The sequence below is a fragment of the Podarcis cretensis genome (genome assembly GCF_951804945.1).
Source record: "Podarcis cretensis genome assembly, chromosome: 3".
Taxonomy (NCBI): Eukaryota; Metazoa; Chordata; class Lepidosauria; order Squamata; family Lacertidae; genus Podarcis; species Podarcis cretensis.
Window position 1 is genome coordinate 8,850,504 of NC_137172.1, and position 18,087 is coordinate 8,868,590.

At 41.6% G+C, this 18,087-nt stretch overlaps 1 protein-coding gene and 1 long non-coding RNA gene across 4 annotated transcripts in view; both read right to left on the reverse strand.

Moving 5' to 3' along the window:
- Positions 1–14,738, reverse strand: part of SANBR (SANT and BTB domain regulator of CSR) — a 33,081-nt gene extending 18,343 nt beyond the window's left edge. For 2 of the 3 annotated variants that reach the window (XM_079968643.1, XM_079968642.1), the window contains exons 1-4: positions 14,649–14,738; positions 8,166–8,324; positions 5,290–5,476; positions 2,859–2,952 (exon numbers count right to left, since the gene is read on the reverse strand). In XM_079968643.1, the coding sequence (XP_079824769.1) occupies positions 2,859–2,952; positions 5,290–5,476; positions 8,166–8,315 (431 nt within the window). In that variant the 5' untranslated portion in view covers positions 8,316–8,324; positions 14,649–14,738. Of the gene's footprint in view, positions 1–2,858; positions 2,953–5,289; positions 5,477–8,165; positions 8,325–14,648 lie in introns of those variants that run through there. The other variant, XM_079968644.1, reaches the window with a different exon arrangement.
- Positions 14,739–16,200: 1,462 nt separating this feature from the next.
- LOC307211989 lies at positions 16,201–18,030 on the reverse strand. The gene is made up of 3 exons (XR_013836694.1): positions 17,896–18,030; positions 16,793–16,912; positions 16,201–16,316 (listed from the first exon to the last, which is right to left on the reverse strand). It is a non-coding gene; the product is annotated as an uncharacterized lncRNA (long non-coding RNA).
- Between the last annotated feature and the right edge of the window lie 57 nt (positions 18,031–18,087).

Here is an 18,087-nt window from a genome sequence, read left to right on the forward strand (position 1 = left end):
GCACATGAACACATGCATGGTTTGGAGCATACTTTTACAATACAATAATAGGGATTTTAAGCTGTATCTTTGATTTTGTTTAAAAAATTTTTTAGAAAGAAAATTAAAAGGTATGGGGAAATGTAAGCTACACATTGGAGCAAGTTTGGCCTCATGGATGGTGAGCTAGGTGAATCTGCAAAACCCACTTCACGACTTAGATCATTTCTAAACTCAAAGAAGAAACCTGGCAGCTTGCTGTCATCTTTCACATCTCTAGTTGCAAAATGGGCATACTGATGTTATGTGCATGCACAAATTCTGCAGCAGAAAGGAAAAATGCAAAATATGGCACTGGCCACTAAATTAAAGCTTCCAGAAAATGCCAAGGCCAAACTAGATATATGCAGCTATCTCCGATCTCTCCTGTTTTTAATTGAAAACCAGGTGTAGACCTGGTCAGAGGAAGCAGCCTCTGACTTTATTCTACTCTTTATTCTTAACACTTTATTCTACTCACTGTAGAAAAGCTGCTGAAGAGGCATGATTCTGAGCAGAAAAAAGTCACAGGGGAAGGGTTAAGTAACCAACTTAAACTCACAGCCTCCTCCAGCTACATTTCATTTTAAAAAATGGCTTGAAGACACTCACAAACATCTACTGTCTGGCAGTAGTTTGGCCCTGAGTTGTCATTTAAAAAAAAAATGATTCTAGCACATATGACTTGAAGTTATTGTTGTTTGTTTTAAACCGTTATTGTAAGCCATTGAGGCTGCCGTGTGATAAGGCACAATTTAAACCTTAAAACTCAAATGTGTAGATTATGCTGGCTGACCTCTCCAAGGCCAGAGGGGTGGCGAAATAAGACTGGTTGGAGTTGGAGCTTATTGCTCTTCATAACTTCAAGCTCCAGTCGAGGACTAACAGAACCGGAATAAAAGATGAAAAATGAGAAGTCTCACAAGTGTGTTTAATTGGCTTGTGTTATACACATCATAGAACCTGGCGGCAACACAGAACACACACAAGCTTACAGCATATTTAAGAAAAATAATACCCAAAATAGGTCTCTTGTTCTAGTTACTACCCAGCCCCAATTACATTTCTGGTGTAAACTGTTCACTGAACAGCGGTCAACTAAATCATCAAGGGGTTACTATAAATAAAGCCTCTCCACATTAGGAAGAATGGAACTGTATGCAAATTCTGGGGTTTTGGTTCTCCAGTACCAGATATATCCTCAGGCTACTCCAACAGTCAACCCCTAGTGAAGGGGTATAGTGAACACTTATGTCAAGATAGAGCTACCCTGTTCATTATTCCTAAGAAATGACCCCATATCTATCATTATTCATACATGTATTTTCAATGGATGCAAGTTGCCTTTCTAATCGCAGACAGGGGCAAAGAGAAAGAAAAAATAGCATTCCACAAAAGCAGAAAGGTATTTCTTCTGCTTTATTCAGGAGTGGAACACCCTTTTTCTACCAGGGGCCTATGTCCCACACAGGTGGGCAATCAGGTGCCACACACAAATATTAATGAACTGTATCACAGGCTATTACAGATAATTTTATTATGATAAATATAAATGTTACAACACCTAGGAAGATAGTACTGGGCTGTTGCCAAGCTCCTTCCTTCTACGCCATCCTCAGCCCCAAACTGCTGCTTTGTAAAGTCTCTGGAAACATCCAATGAAATTAAGCAGGGAGCTGCATCTGGCCCTTAGGCCAGAGGTCCCCAAACCACAACTGAAATGAACAGGGAAGGTTTCACTGACAGCGAAAATAAGTGTATACTTATGAAATGGAACCTTCATGCCTGGCAGAACTTGCTTGATTAGGGTGAGAGAGACTGGTGTCTTCCTGCAAGCTTTGCAAAAGTGATTTCCAAGCAAAGAGCCATCCATATATTAACCTGTACTGGCAGAGGATTCTCTGCCATCTCCTATCTGGCAATATGTGTTTATTAAAAGCAAGGAGGGTGTTAGGCCAGGTCTGAGGTCTGTTGACCCCCTTGCTGTCTCCCCAGGGGAACCAAGAATGTAGAAAGGTTAGGAGAGCAGCTGCCTTGCAAGGAAAGCTGCCAGGTGTTCCTCAAAGTGAGCATCAGTCACAGTAGAAAAGTACTTGGACCAGTTTTGAAAACCGCTGCTCTACAACACGCCTGTGAACACACAACATATATTTTCAGGGGTCACAGCGGAAATGACAGCAGGATGAAGACAACATCACTACGCAAGCCTTTTTACGAAGGTGATGGAGAAGCTTTGCAAGATGGCTGAATGGAGGGCAGGGGGTGGGGAAACAGGCATTCATATTTTATACCATCTACCACCACAACAGATGATTTATTATTCATAACAAAGGAAGTGAAAGGTTGCCTACATTTAACCGGAAGAGGGGATACAGAAACACATCCCACTGACTGCTTCCACATGTCAAGTTAGAACACAAGGGCGCGTTGTCCCACCCAGCCAAGGCTAAACATTTACTTCTCCAAGCTGCACTTAACAGCCATTTCTACTGAATAGAAGGCAAAAAAAACACCCTATGGGAAGCTTAGAGGTTCCAGGATACCACAGATTCCAAACCTGAAAGGAGAGTCAGTTCTAGAGAGGAGAAGCTACCAGCGTTTTAATGCCTGCCAGTCCCTGAAGGTACTCTTTCACAAGAGCTTCTCCTCAGTTACTGTTTGTCTAAATTTTTGTTAAAAAATGAGGCCAGCGTAACTCTCCCGCCCCCCACAATCCTTCACCCACCCAATAGAAATCCCACAAATACACAGAGATATAATCCAAGCGTAGAAGAGAACAAACGAATGTCGAAGATTCAGGTTTATCTAGCTTTCCCAAAATCAAACAACCATCTTCCTACCCTTGTGTTTCATCAGCATTTTCTCCACCTTTATGTGCAGGGCCCTTCTCACTTTCTGCAGAGCAATTCCTTGAGGAAGCTACACTTGGCCTTCCTTAAATGCAAGCGGGGAGAAAAAGCATTAAGACATAGTGTTGAGATGGTCTTCTCATTTTCGCCTGGTAAGTGGTAGTCCTATGCCTAGAGGAAAGTGCGATCTAAGGGAGCTGTCCACTTACTTACTAGATGGATCCTTTTCACACACACTCCTTTAAAAAAAGGCTGGCTTTTAAAATCAATCCAGTCCAGGTGGAAACATATAGAGGAATTGAGGGACTAAATCCTTTCAGTCACCATGTGCATGTCCACACATACAAAAAAGGAGGATGTGAAATCGCTTAAATCTGTGGGAGCGTTTCTCCTGCCAGGTCCCAAGGACCTCAGAAGCCTGCTCCACAGTAACGCGGAGCAGGGCTTTTAGAGTGGCTGCCCCAGTTCCACAGAATAATGCATTCCTGTCAAGAGACAACAGTCACCAACTAACTGCACCTTCCAGAAACAGTCAAAGACAATTTTGTTTCAACAGGCTTTCCCAGTTGAATAAGTAGGTCTTTAGCACAAGTGTTTACTTTGTTAAAGTTTCGGTCTCGTTTTAAAAGTATTTGCTGTTTTTGTATTTTAATTATGTGTAAGTCGCCTTGAGGCAGTTGTTTAGAAGGCAATCAATAAATCAATGGTATTACAAACAATAACAAAACTGTCATGGCTATGCGTTTGACCTTCTCTTTTACACTTCTCTTTTGGAGAGCAGTAACAGACATCATAATGTCATTAATACTGGGATTCCTCTGCCTGATGTCCATACAGCCAAAAGGAAAAGTATAGCTTTTTTAAACAAACTCACAACACAACACAACACAACGCAGTGGAGCCTGGTATCTTGCCTTTCATCCACCCCCAAAACAACTTCCTACGTTGAAGGTTCCTTGTTAACGTACCACACATGGAGACAGAAGGTTCCTGTTATCTGGATTTTCTCTTTAAAATGTTCATGAGCAAGCCCACTGCAGGAGTATCCATTACTATTCACTTTCCCATTAGGAATATACTTACAGTGGTGCCTCGCAAGACGAAATTAATCCGTTCCGCGAGTCTCTTCATCTTGCGAAGCACGGCTATTAACGGCTTAGCAGCTATTAACAGTTTAGCGGCTTAGCGGCTTAAAGAAAAAGGAAACAAACTCGCAAGAACTTGCAAGACGTTTCGTCTTGCGAAGTAAGCCCATAGGGAAATTCGTCTTGCCAAGCACCTCAAAAAACGCAAAACTCTTTCGTCTAGCGAGTTTTTCGTCTTGCGAGGCATTCGTCTTGCGGGGCACCACTGTAATGCTAAGTCTCAGAGAGCATTCAAGAGAAACAAAACCCAAGAGCAGTAAGTGCTGAACAAGGCAGATTAAGAATTGCCCTGGGGCATTAATATACTAACTTGAGACTTGCAAGCAATGGTAAATTCCAATGCACAGAACCCTCCTGCCACCTAATCCATTGAGACAAATTAAGAATCTACTTTTCACTGTGTCCCTTCCACAGCACAACTTCATGCCCTCCCTCGGGTGTGGCTCTTGGTTTCATTCAGCTCTTTTCTCTTCTCTCATGTTCTATGTACTATCACATACATGCTCACTGTGCTTCTGCTTCTCTCCCTTGCACCACCTGCATTTCTACCACTCAACCCCACCACAATTTCACTGCTGTGCATCTCTGGCTCTTTTCCTTCTCCTCCTTTTCAGCCACAAAACACATCCAACACTTTGTATGCGGTTTCTGCTGAGTCACTAGTCTACTCCTATGTGGAAGTGGCATGGTCTCCGGCAGAGACAGCTCACAGACCTGCTTAACTAGGACAGGGGAACTCCTATCATTGCTAACCATCTGCCATGCTGCACCGGACTGATGGACTCTTCAAGACCTTTCACCCCAAACTAGAGCACAAACCTGGGATCTTCCTATTGTCCACTGTAGTAACACAGTTCAAAGACAGCTTAGGGAGTTAGCTGGTTTATCATATGGTTTTATTATATGTGGCTTGTTGCAACCTGAGTTTTTGCAGGCACATTAGATAACTGATAAAAGCTCAACCCACAATAAGCAATTTCACCTTTGGTTCTTTTAGACAAGTGTATTAGCTTTTAAAAAGGCCACTGTACAGTTCAAGGCAAAGTTACAATGAAATAAAAATTAATTATATTAAACCACCAGTTAATTGAGACTTTGAAAAGTAAAAAGGTAAACTACAGGAGGGATTGTAATTTAGAGACCAATACTTATGACAAGCACCAGCACTTTAAGGGTTACCAGCTGACTCTGCTCAGAACAGGTTAAGGATTTCAAATGGATGAAACCTAACATGCACAATGTCTTGAATGAAGTAGCAGAACTGCCTGAAAGCCTACCATTTACAGAAATTGCATCTTTTTCACTAGGAGGTTCTTGTAACTCTTCCTGGGAATCAAGAAGCGATGATTTGATATAACCAGCCAATGTTTCCATGGGGCTCCCACCACTGGCCATTAGTGGACTGTACTGGTTATCAACTGGAGAACTCCCACTGCTTTTCAGTTCGTCAAACCTTTTTGCACACTGTCAGAAGATAAAAGAGGAGGGATTTTCAGTTTTAGTTCTTGATGGAAGAAATCCCAGGTATGCCTAGGACATAGATGCTCATCTCCGGGTATCTAAATAAACAACAACTGATATTAACCTTGTGCAGAGCTAGTGACTAAGCCTTTAAGCCTGGTTTCTATGTTTTTTTGTTGGCGCCCAAGAATCTGGCAGCTTTTTCAGTGCTTGCCTGTAAGGACAGATTTTGAAAAGCTGTTTTGTTTTTCTGAAACAGGCATATCTGTCTGCATCAAAGGCTATATAAAAAGGAGCTGCCTTAAACCATCTCTGACTAGCAGTGGCTCTCCAAGATAGCAGGCAAACATTATTTCCCTAAACCTGCCATCAACATGAGATGCACGGGATTCAACTTGGGATCATTTTTATGTGTGAAGGGCATGTCCTTCCTCTGAGCTAAAGCCCCATTTCATAGCCCATGGTGTAACATCATAATCTGAGATGTTGTGTTCAGACAGCATAATGAAGCCATTTTTTTTTGTTGGTGTTAGAGGACTTACTGTTAGGTTTCAAATTGACATTTAACTACTTTATAGTACTGCTAACTCAATATCAGTTATTCTCTCAGATGAGGATAGCAGCATCCCCTGGGGGCACTTGAGAACTTGTCAAAGAGTACAAAGAGGAAAGGGTCCTTCCCAGCAAACATAAACATGATCTTCCATAGGTATAGAATTTTTATCAAGCAAGAAGATTACATAAATGCCTCTCTTCTCTCTCAGAAGGAAAAGGCAACAGTGATAGAAAAACTAAGGCCCAGATCTATGATGGCAGCTGGATATACTAGGACCTCAGCTGCCTGAGCAGGGCTACTACCATGATCTCAATACATTCACAAGCTGAGAACACTTGCCTTCTGCATTAGGTACAGTGGTACCTTGGTTTAAGAACAGCTTAGTTTATAAACAACTTGGATTAAGAGTGCTGCAAACCTGGAAGCAGGTGTTTTGGTTTGTGAACTTTGCCTTGGAAGCAGAACATGTTCCGTATCCTGTTGAGTGTGTTCGATTTGTAAATTGAGTCCCCCGCTGCTATGGGAAAGCACACCTTGGTTTAAGAATGCTTTGGTTTAAGAATGGACTTCTGGAACGGATTAAGTTCATAAACCAAGGTACCACTGTACCCACCTTCAGTGAAAGTATAGTTAGAAGAGTAAGACTAATCCAACTGAAACCTTCCCCTAATATTGCTAGCCAATCACATGAGTAGGGAAGGAGCTTGAGAAGTATTCAGAACTTAGAACATGCTTATAGAGCACCACAACTTTCCAGAACTCCATAAACAAACATTCTTTTCAGAAGCAGCAGAGCAAACAAGTGATGTCACAGTGGATAACTAGTACTGACTCTTTGTTAGACTGATAGAAGCTTTGTAGGAGTGGAAGTCTGTGCAGCAGAAGTGTCAATGAAAAGTGTTCCTCCCATACAATACTTAAAATCAGCTTTGTTTTATGCCTCACCATTCAACACTGGAAGATATAGAAGCCATCACACATCATGAATGAGCACAAAGGAGCTTCTAGACCTGGCATTCAAAGTAATATTTAATAGACATGATAACAACATTAAATTAAATGGTATCTGATCTGAATGCCTTAGAGCTCTTTAAGCCAAAATTTCTTCAAAGTTTATTCTTTGTATAGTTTATTAAATCAACCTTCTGTTCAACCTCCTGCTGTCTTATCTCTTTTACTTTGCACCTGCTGGGTCTGGTTTTTTGTTGTTGTTGGGGGCTTCAGGGCAGGCTTATTTGCCTTGCGTTATGATTTTAAAAATAGGCTTCTACCACAGAAACAAATCCACACTGGCTGTAATATACATGTGATTCTTCACAGCGTCCATGTGCAACATAAAATAAATGTGAGGTTTAAGTGCCTGGAAGACTGTCAAGCATGAAAACACTGCTAAGGGAGCAAAAGGATTTTCTCTCAGCTGGTTTATGACTGAGCACAAATGTTGGATTTGACTTTAGGTGTGATTCCTTTAACAACTTTGGTTGTGTTTAACTGTACATTAGCTGCCATCAGTTCAATGATCCTCTGCTCTTTAGTCCTCTTTAAGGCCAAAAGAAACAACTATTATTACACATTCTTGTGTGACTTTATTGATTAGACAAATAATGAGGCATGTGGTAGAACAGCACCCATAGTTTGCAGCACAGTCTGAAGTAAATATTTTATTTTTTCCCCTTCCCCTCCCTCCCCCTTCCTATAAATAATTCCAATTTTTATTGATACAAAATCTGAGTGTTTACTGTGCTTTTAGTTTTATTTTTAATTTTATGTGATTGTTGCATGTCATACGCTCTAATGTAAATAAAGCTTTATCTTCATTTATCATCATTCAGCCCAGACACTGAGGTCCAGCTCTGAGGGCCTTCTGGCAGCTCCCACCCTGTGGAACGCCCTCCCATCAGATGTCCAGGAAATAAACAACTACCTGACTTTTAGAAGACATCTGAAAGCGGCCCTGTTTAGGGAAGTTTTTAATGTTTGATATTTTATTGTGCTTTTTAATATTCTGTTGGGAGCCACCCAGATTGGGTATAAATAATAAATCATCGTCATCATCACTATCTCAATGCAACCATGTTAAACAGTTCAAAGATCAAAATGAATAAAACCTACATTACAAAATAAGGGGAAACGTACCTCTCGAGATGAATAGCCAGGAACCAGCCTTGCCACGTTGTCCCAATTGATAGGCTGAGGGACACTGAATAAAGAGCAGAGGATCATATCCAAAACCATTTGATTATTGTCATATGGGAAGTTATTGTTTTCTGAATATCCACGGCTCATTTTTTGGCACTAGAAAGAAAGACATGAAAAAAGAAAAACACATAATTGCACTTTCCCTTAACAACTTTGGTTGTCTTGAATGTACATTAGCTAACATCAGTTCAATTTGTTTCACACTTCTTAGGCAGAGTAATTATATAGCCAGCACCCGAATTTAGCTGTGTATGTTTTGCCTTGCTCATGAACAGACTTTCAACAAATATACCAATAGAGGTATGTAAGTATTTACGTTCTACAAAAGAAAATATCATCACTGTTAAAAAGGTTCTCAGAGAGAGTCTGCACCCTGGGGATGATTCAGCCAATTCATGGCTCTCTGTAGGATCCTCCAAAAATTCAGACTTCAAACTGTTGCTCTGTCTTTCATCTAGCTCTATACACATGCACCTGCAGACGTCTCAAACAGTACACCCCCATAAGCATATCATTTATTCAGAAAAACTCCCACAATCATAAGAAATGTTAACTTCTGTTTCTTTAAGGTCAGAGATGGTGAATCACCAGCCTGTTTGCCTGATCCTGTGAGTGGTTTTCTGGAGCCTTCCAAGAATTTGGCAGCAGCAAACACCAAAAACATGAACTGCTTTGGGATTCTCCATACAGAGTCAAACAGAGGTCTAAACGTCACCAGCACTCAAGAAGCAGGGAGATCCTGAATGAGGCAGCATTACCAAGTCTGTTCCGCTGCCAGTTCCACCTCCTTGAGCATTCAATACTTTTCCTATGAGCATGTAGTAATTTCCAGTGTTTCGTGACAACTGTCATCACATAGTTACTTCCTCTGCCTGTTCCCAAAAGCTAGGCAGCACTGGCATGAGAAATGCTAATGTAATGAAGAGTCTGCTAAGCAATTAAGAGCTTCTGTAAGTCCAGCCTCCAGGGAGCATTTTTGGCTTCTAGCACTCCAGCTATATCTGGGCCTAAATTGGTTCATTAACTACGCACACATAGCCAAAATACAGCTATACAATCTTTGAGGTGACTTCAGCTTCTCAGGCAGTTGGATTAAACTAGTGAAAGTTATCCAAACAGCAGGAAGGTTAAACACTGTTATTGATATTAAAATCCAGATTCCAATAAAAAGAAAACAGGAAATAAAACTACACTTGAACCAAAAAGAACCCTATTTTATTACATAGTTTTAAAAAGCAGCATCCTACAGCTGTGGTTTTCAAACTTTTATCATTTACAGAACCTTTTCCACATCAGCTTGTCTGCCAAGAATTTCCTTCATGGCTAACACGTATCCAGACAAATGTTCAGGAAACACACTCAGTTCTGCTAGGCACCACCATCAATCCACTGGAATTGAGAGCACGCTGCAGAATACTCTGACCCACCACAATGCTATGGGTTGCACATGGGATGACTAATAATGTTGAGCAAGCAACGTTGCTAACCTTGCCACTGATGGAAGCCTGATGAGCTTCTGAGAAGCTCAAGGTATTTCCCCAACAGTTTGACAACTGCTATCCTATACCAATATTAAAAAAATAAAACTAAGAATATAATTTCTTCATATGTTAAGATTTACCCTCCGTAAACACAGTGCAAGTCTTCCATTTTGACACCTACAATGGAAGGGGAGAAAAATGCTTCTCAGTAGGAAACTGCTATGTGCTGCTATTTATAGTCTCCCATTTCTTAAATAATGAATCACAGCAGAAAGCAACCATGTGAAAATTCAGGAAGGAGAAAAACAGCCAAGGATGGGGGAGAGAAACATTAATTCCAGTTCCATGATGCAGCAGATTCAAATGCACAGTTTGGATTTTATTTTATCGCACAAGTATTTATTGTAAAACTGAAGTTGCCAACTTCTATCCATTAGCAGCTCTAGTACATTTATTCCGTCCAGGGAGACATATCATCCTAGAAAAATAAGCGAAGTTTCTTTCTCTTTTTTACTTTAACTTTAAGCCACCAGAAAATGTGTCTCTCTCATCCAGCAGCACATTATCCAGTGATGACTGCAGGCTTTGAAAGTTGCAAAGCAGCCAGAAAAGTTCCTCCTATAGCATACCCATTGCTCAGGTATCAAAATTACAGAAGACTAAATGAGACAGACATGTTGTTTTTCGTGGGTTACATCAAGCTTTTGAATTATTTCTGTAATTTTGCAGCTGGTAAAAAAAAAAAAGTCTGACCCTGCTAACCATAAGTAGTGAGCAGCTGAATTTAGAAGATTGAATGACTTGTAAACATCATAGGCTTTTAGTTCAGTTTATAACAAAGCCTAAGCAAGTGCAGTTGATACTGCTTTCCTATTCATCCCTGTCTCCACTTTCACATTTTCCTCTGTTTTTCCACGTGACATTTTAGATTACTACAAATTATATCTTTATACTCTTTTACAGTGCCATGAATACTGATGTCACCATATAAATAACTTAAATAAGTAACTTAAATAACTAGAAATAAAACAAATAAAATTCAATCCTCTATATACTGGGCAGCACTGATACATACATAAGGCTTACTTCCTCATTCAGAAGTAATCCAGTCTCTCATTTAGAGGAGGGCAGGGCCTGATTACTGCTGAAGGATCAGGAAAAAACAGTATATTACATTGCCACTGAAATTTCTGCAGTGCAGTAGCATTAAATATAATGGGATTGCATTTACAGACCACACAGCTTGGCCCTCAACTGATTTCAATAATGAAGATGGCTCCCCCCCCCCAAAAAAAAAGAAAAGAAATACTCAGAGCACTTCATGTGCATTATCATATTAATCCTTAAAGCAAACACGCACAGCATGGCTCTTCCCTATATTACAGACAAGGTGAGGCTTCAGAGAGTTCAGAAAAGCAAGGGTACAGAGATGCTGCAATCTGAATCAGAGGCCAGCCCTCACCAAAATTTTCAGTGCAGAAGGGAGGTTAAAGAAAGGCAATGGTCACTGCCTGAAGACCCACACAACTAGTTTTGTAAAACCAAAGAGACTTTGAACTTTTGAAATAGGAGTCCTCTTTAAAAACAATGGGTTTTCAAGGGGAATTTTTGGTGTTGGGCATAAAGCAAATCTTCTGCTTCCTGACATAGTTTTCTGGATCTCTGTCCACGTGTGCTCCAAGGGCATAAAAGGGGTCAAAAAAACACTTTGCTAGTAGCATATAATTAATTAATTCATTAATTCATAGTAGCATATATTCATATTAATTCTCCAGGTAGACAGCCAAGTAACAAAAGAAGAGTGCATCTTGTTTGTAGTAGGAATAGGACATGTATGAAGTAGGGCTATAAACAAACACTCATTTCCAGCTCAGAGGAAGCTGCATCTACAAATAAAATAGTTGTTCCTAACTTGACACAACCTAATTCTGGCAGGACAGCAGCAGTGAGCTTTGAAAAGTTCACAAAACCAGACCCGAGACTTACCCTTGATCATTTTTTTTTTAAAAAAAAATCTGCCTAACCTGTAACACAACCAGGTCCAACACCTGCTACCACCTCCTTCTCCAGGTGTAATAAAGCACTCTGCTGAAATAACTACCTTGCCTTGCTCAGTTACTCAGAAGACAGGACATCTTCATATAACATGAGGATTCACCCACCCCCCACATCTTCTGCAACACTCACAGCATCAACAGCTCAGGAAAGAATGAAGCAGCAGCACAGCTTTGACTCTTTGTGCAAGGATTAGACCCCGCCCATATCCATTTCATCACAAATAAAATTTTCATAGAGGGGACAGGCCCAATCACTTAACTGAGGGAGAAGATGTGGTTCCTTTCTTACAATGTACCCTGAGAGAGAGTGTAGTCAGAGAATGCTTTCTATGGTGCTGAAAGTTCCCTAGTTTTGTACAAATACTAAGGAGACATTAGTAGAATAGGAGCCATCTTGAATCCATTTGTACTGTTTGGTTTCCTTATTAGTGATTAACAAAAATGTTGCCACAATGTCAGCCATTACTCCATAAAACCATACCTCTTGGCTTTCAAATCCCCAGATGTCTAGATCAGGGGTCGACAATGTGTAGCCCACAAATACTATTTTACCGGCTCACAAGCCACTCCTGAACCAAGCCGCCCGCTCGGTGAGTCCCCTGCACGCTGTGCTAAACCGGCACAGCGCAGCGTGGAGACTCACCAAATGGTGCCAGAAATCATGTCTGCGCATGCACAGATACCGGAAATCGCATCTGCGCATGTCCAGACGCCGAAAATTGTTTCTGCGCAGGCACGATTTTTGGCATCTGGGCATGTGCAGATGCGATCTCCAGCACCGTGCTGCACCAGTCTGGCCCATGAACGATCTCCATGGGAGTGATCCGGCCCATGGCTGGTAAACCTTGCCGACCCCTGGTCTAAATGAATGCCAACAGCAAAAACAACAACAATGTTGGGACAATATGCAAACTAAAGCCAGCTAAAATACCCTACCCTTCAAGTTTTCCCAAAAGCATGCACCTTATCATCCCATGGCTTCCTTACTATAGTTATTACCATGATATGAAAAAGCCTTTGTAGACAGTTATTAAAAATACATCAGTTAACATAGTCTCAACACAGAGCAAACCCAATACCTCAGCATCTCTCAAACTATCAGGCATCTTAGCTGTGCGAAGTTGACAGGTGCTCTGCCACACGATGATAATTCCAGACAGGCATGAAGCTTTTGTCTAGCAGCAACATGCTTTGTAAAATGCAACCTACATTTGGCTCTATATAAAAAGATGAATAAATAGGTGCGTGGGGGGGGGGAGAGTTACTGACAGACACACAGTTTCATCCCCTCAAGCACTCCTTTATAGTTGTTTCAAACAATGACCATTTATACTTGTGTGGGATAGCCTGCTCCTCTTTCAAGAGCCACTCCCAACATACACTGCTGTTTGCAGCACATAATGTAGAACACATCAGTTTACTGCTCAGCAAACCGGGATTAGTTATGAGGATGAGCGACAGTCAGCCTCAGGCTCCTGAGTTCCTTCCATCACCAGGGCCATCAGGAGGAGATTGGATGTTTCCACTTCAGATTTAACTAGAGGTTATCATTATGTCAAAATCCTAAAGCTGTGGTTAATCTTAACAAGAACGAGTGGAAACAAGCCAGCTTCAAAACCCATTGTTTGAAGATGGCTTGTTTTCACTAATGGTAGTAAAGACTCACATTTTGTCTGGGTTCAGAGATCACAGCAAACTATTCATTTAGGACAGAAGTAAAAGCTTCCAATTTTTTGGCTGTGGAAAGGGAGGGGGGAGAGAGAATGCATGAACCAAAAGATCATTAAGATTCATTTCCTGTAATGCTAAACTTTGCTTTAGAATTACGTCCAAACTTGCCCATTATAAAGGCATGCAAATTCACATCAATTTCCAGCATGAGCATGGAGCATTCTACACATAGAATAAGGTAAAGGTAAAGGTACCCCTGCCCGTACGGGCCAGTCTTGACAGACTCTGGGGTTGTGCGCCCATCTCACTCAAGAGGCCAGGGGCCAGCGCTGTCTGGAGACACTTCCGGGTCACGTGGCCAGCGTGACATCGCTGCTCTGGCGAGCCAGAGCCGCACACGGAAACGCCGTTTACCTTCCCGCTGGTAAGCGGTCCCTATTTATCTACTTGCACCCGGAGGTGCTTTCGAACTGCTAAGTTGGCAGGCGCTGGGACCGAGCAGCGGGAGCGCACCCCGCCGCAGGGATTCGAACCGCCGACCTTTCGATCGGCAAGTCCTAGGCGCTGAGGCTTTAACCCACAGCACCACCTGCGTCCCTACACATAGAATAGGCAGACCCAAATTGATCACGGAAATATGACTGACATGGAAGATAAGAAGCAGCCTTATGCCAAGTCAAGCCATTTGGCCACCTAATTCAGTAAAACTGACTAGTAGTGTATTTCCAGGATTTGAAATGGGGGTCTCTCCCAGCCATATCAGAAGATGCTAGGAATTGACCCTAGGACCTTTAAGATGCAAAGGAGATGCTCTCCTCCTAAGCTGTGGCCCTTTGAGTGGCCAATTATTGAAGCGGACTTGAATTCAATCCTAAGTAAGAGCAGTACATATCAATGGGGTTATTCCAATTAAATACATTTAGAGTCAATAAGACTAACTGATTTCAGGAATACATTCTAAACTCTGTGACTTAACTGGGTTATGTCTCAGAGCTCATTTGCACTCTTTGTTTAAAAAGCTCTGAAAGGAAAGTAAGCTATATATGGGTGTGAGTTATTAGAAGAAAAAGATTTTTTTAAAAGAGAGGCCTTTAAACTGATGTTTGAATAGCTAAGCCAAGGATCAGTTGCACGACATTTACCTAACAGTAGAAGGAGAAGAAAGGAGAAGAAAAAGGAGAAGAAAACTGGAATGCAGTTTAGTCAGATACCTTTCTTATGTAAGATGAACTTTATTTGTAGTAGAAAATCATTGATCTATGTATAGTCCAAATTAAGCAACTCATTCAGTCTGGGCCAAAGGCAAGCTATAGAAAGAGAAATAAAAATAATAGTAAGTGATATTATTGTAAATTCTCCAACTCATCATATAATGATCCATACAACAAAAAATGTATGACCTATCATAGGGTGATACTTAGAAAAATGAAGTCCATATCCATACCTTTAATACACCTACATAAGAGCAGTGATGTCACGCTGGCCACGTGACCCGGAAGTGTCTCCGGACAGCGCTGGCCCCTGGCCTCTTAAGTGAGATGGGCGCACAACCCCAGAGTCTGTCAAGACTGGCCCGTACGGGCAGGGGTACCTTTACCTTTACTTATGGAATTGTAATACCTAGGAAATCATACAGCTGGATAAAATACTGCCCTTAACAAATGGTGAAAGTTCCCTTCATCCAGTATTTCCAAAATAAGCCAATTATTCAAGACATCCTTAAATAAAAATGACTTTAATTTAAAATTTGCACGTTTTTGATCCTGTGTTACTCCTTCCAAATCAGCAACCTTTTATTTTATTTTAGAAAAGTTGGCATAGGAATTTAAAAAGATGCTTTGTAGCCAAAGGATCAGAAACAGAGAACAAACAGCTTCTCCTAAATCTAAGGCAGTGTTTCCCAACCTTGTGCCTCCAGCTAGTTTTGGACTACACTGGTCTTGCTAATCAGGGATGATGGGAGTTGTAGTTCAAAAAAACAGCTGGAGGCACAAGGTTGGGAAACACTGATCTAAGGTATCAAATTTGTTACTGTAGCTACAGCCCAAGGAGCATGTTAGAAGGAATGAAGACACACATGACAGTTATTTGTTATTGTGTCCTAAACAGAAAACTAGCTGCTAGATGATTCTTCAGAATGAAGTAATTCACTTCTATATGGAAGAAAATCCCAGCAAGCCAGAACTGCTCTGAAACCAATTACTGGTTCCAAAAAGTTTTGGAGCACAATTTAGTATTAGAAAAGCAAACACCTCAGACCAATGAGCCACAGGAAAAGAGACAGAAAATAATATCCTGTAACACAACAGCTAGAACCTTCCTGGGAAAATAAAATTTCTCTGATCTATCCTTATAATTTAATTGCTGGTTTTTGTTGCATGCATCATCTTCCCCTCCCCTCACTATACCTTGTAAATTGTAAAGATGAAATAGTGCAATTATTTAGCTTATTTAGTGAATAGCTTATTTAGTGAATAGCATATATATTATTGTATGCATTTTGTTTGTGTTTTTTATAGAGAAATCCTAATAAATTATAAAAGAAAATTAAAATTATTTAAATGTTCTTTAATGTCACCTATCTGTAATGTGTCAGATTTAGTTAGTATCTTTCAGAAACAGGGTTAATCATATTAACCGATCTGAGGAAACCATCATGCTTGAAACAAAAGGCACTGCCTCAGGACAAAAACTGAAAAGATTTTTTTGAATGTTCCTTCCCACCATACATCGTCACTTCACTGCAGACATTGTTTGGCTCACCTGCAGCTCTTATAAATGCAACAGTCTAGCTGAAAATAGCATCTTTGGAATGTAGAAAGGGCCCTTGAAATCTCACATCCTTCATAAATTTCTTTCTTTTAAAAAATTCTATTTCACTATAAACAAAATAAACAAAAATGTTCAATTATCTTGCATACATGACCCAACAAAGAGCATGTGGATAACACATTATCCAAGATATTATTAGCCAAAATAATAATAATAAACATTATCCAAAGTAACAATTGAGATACAAAGCTTTTGATCAAATACAAAACATAACAGAAAAAACAACCCAGAGCATCCATGTGGCTGTGATATCATCATCTATTAAATTTCTATACCGCCCTTCATCTGAGGATCACAGGGCAGTTTACAATATAATACAGTAGCCTTACCAACATCGAAGTTTTCCCAGAACAGGTAAGTGATAAGTGTTTTTCCTATCCTGAAAAGGTCTTGGAGTTATGACCACTTCATAAATTTCTGTAGAGTCTAAACTCTTTGTTGCATAAACACAGACAAGAAGGGATGGAGGTTATCCAGAAAGCAGACCAAAAAAACACAAAACCCCTCAACTAGCACTAGTTACCTGAAGGATGCTCCAGCGAAAGCGAGGTACTGCCAACTGATGGGATCCAAAATGCAATGAAAGCGCCTCTCAGGAAAACACGGTGGCAGGCAGGGCAAAGGACCAGACAGATATTATATCCTGAGGAAAGAAAGAGAGACAAAGAGCCAGAGAGTATCACTTCGCCTGTCGCATGGATTCAGCTCTGCCGTACTTTCCTGCCTCCAAAAAGGAAATAATTAAGGCAGGCTCGCATCCTAAACCGAGCAAGGGCACCACCCTGCTCCCCTGACCGGATCTTTTCCCTATCTCCCTCTTCCCTGCATTCCCTACCCTGCACCACCCCACCTCCCTGGGTGCTGGAGGAAGGGAAATATCCATTGCCACCGTCACCCCCCAGGCTCCTTCCCTGAAGAGCTTTGCCCAGAGCAATGCAGGCACACGCCCCTCCGAAGGGTTGCCCCCTTACTCCTGTTATGTCAAGAGGCACCCCTGGCTGGTTGGGAAGCTGGAAAAAGACCTGGCAACCTGGGAAACCCAGCCAGATGGGCGGGGTATAAATAATAAATTATTATTATTCCAGGGAACTACCTGACTTCAACCCCCCCCCCAGGCCAAGATGCAGAACTCCATCTCCTGCCTGAAACCCTGGGGGGAGATGCTGCCGCTGCTGCCAGTCCGTGTGGGCAATACTGAACTGGATGGGCCCAGGGTCCAAGGCAGGCTCCCCATGTTTCTAACTTCTTGGCTCTTGGGACTGAGAAACAACAACCCTCCACTTAATAAAATTAGTTAATACTACACTATCCCTCTCTCACACACGCACATACGAACTACCCAAGCAAACCTAATTACCACACAGCAGTATTAATTTTTTTAAAAAAATATTAATTAAATTAACCACCGACTGAGGGAATCTCCTGACCTTCAGCGCAAGCTAACTTTTATTTGATATAATAAAGGTAAAAGCGGGTTTTTTTCGGAGGGGGTTTGCACTCATAGGCTAAAGTGAGCCAGCCCCCCCGCGCGCTTTCGCCCACCTCCTCCTCCTCCTCCTCCTGCCTGCCTCTCTCCCTCTCTCTTTTTCTTTCTCTCTCTTTCTCTCCCTCCCTTTGGCAACCCACCTCTCCCACTCGCTATACCGCCCTTTTCTCCTCATGAAAAGGAAAGGTTGGTTGTTGCGGCGGGCGGGAGAGGCGGCCCTGTCAGTCACGCCGCGCCGGCCAATCCTCTCGCCGCGCCCAGCCCTTCCCCGCCACCCGCTCTCTCCAAACGGGCCAATGAGAGGGGCCGGGGAGGGGAGGGGCGTGAGCGCC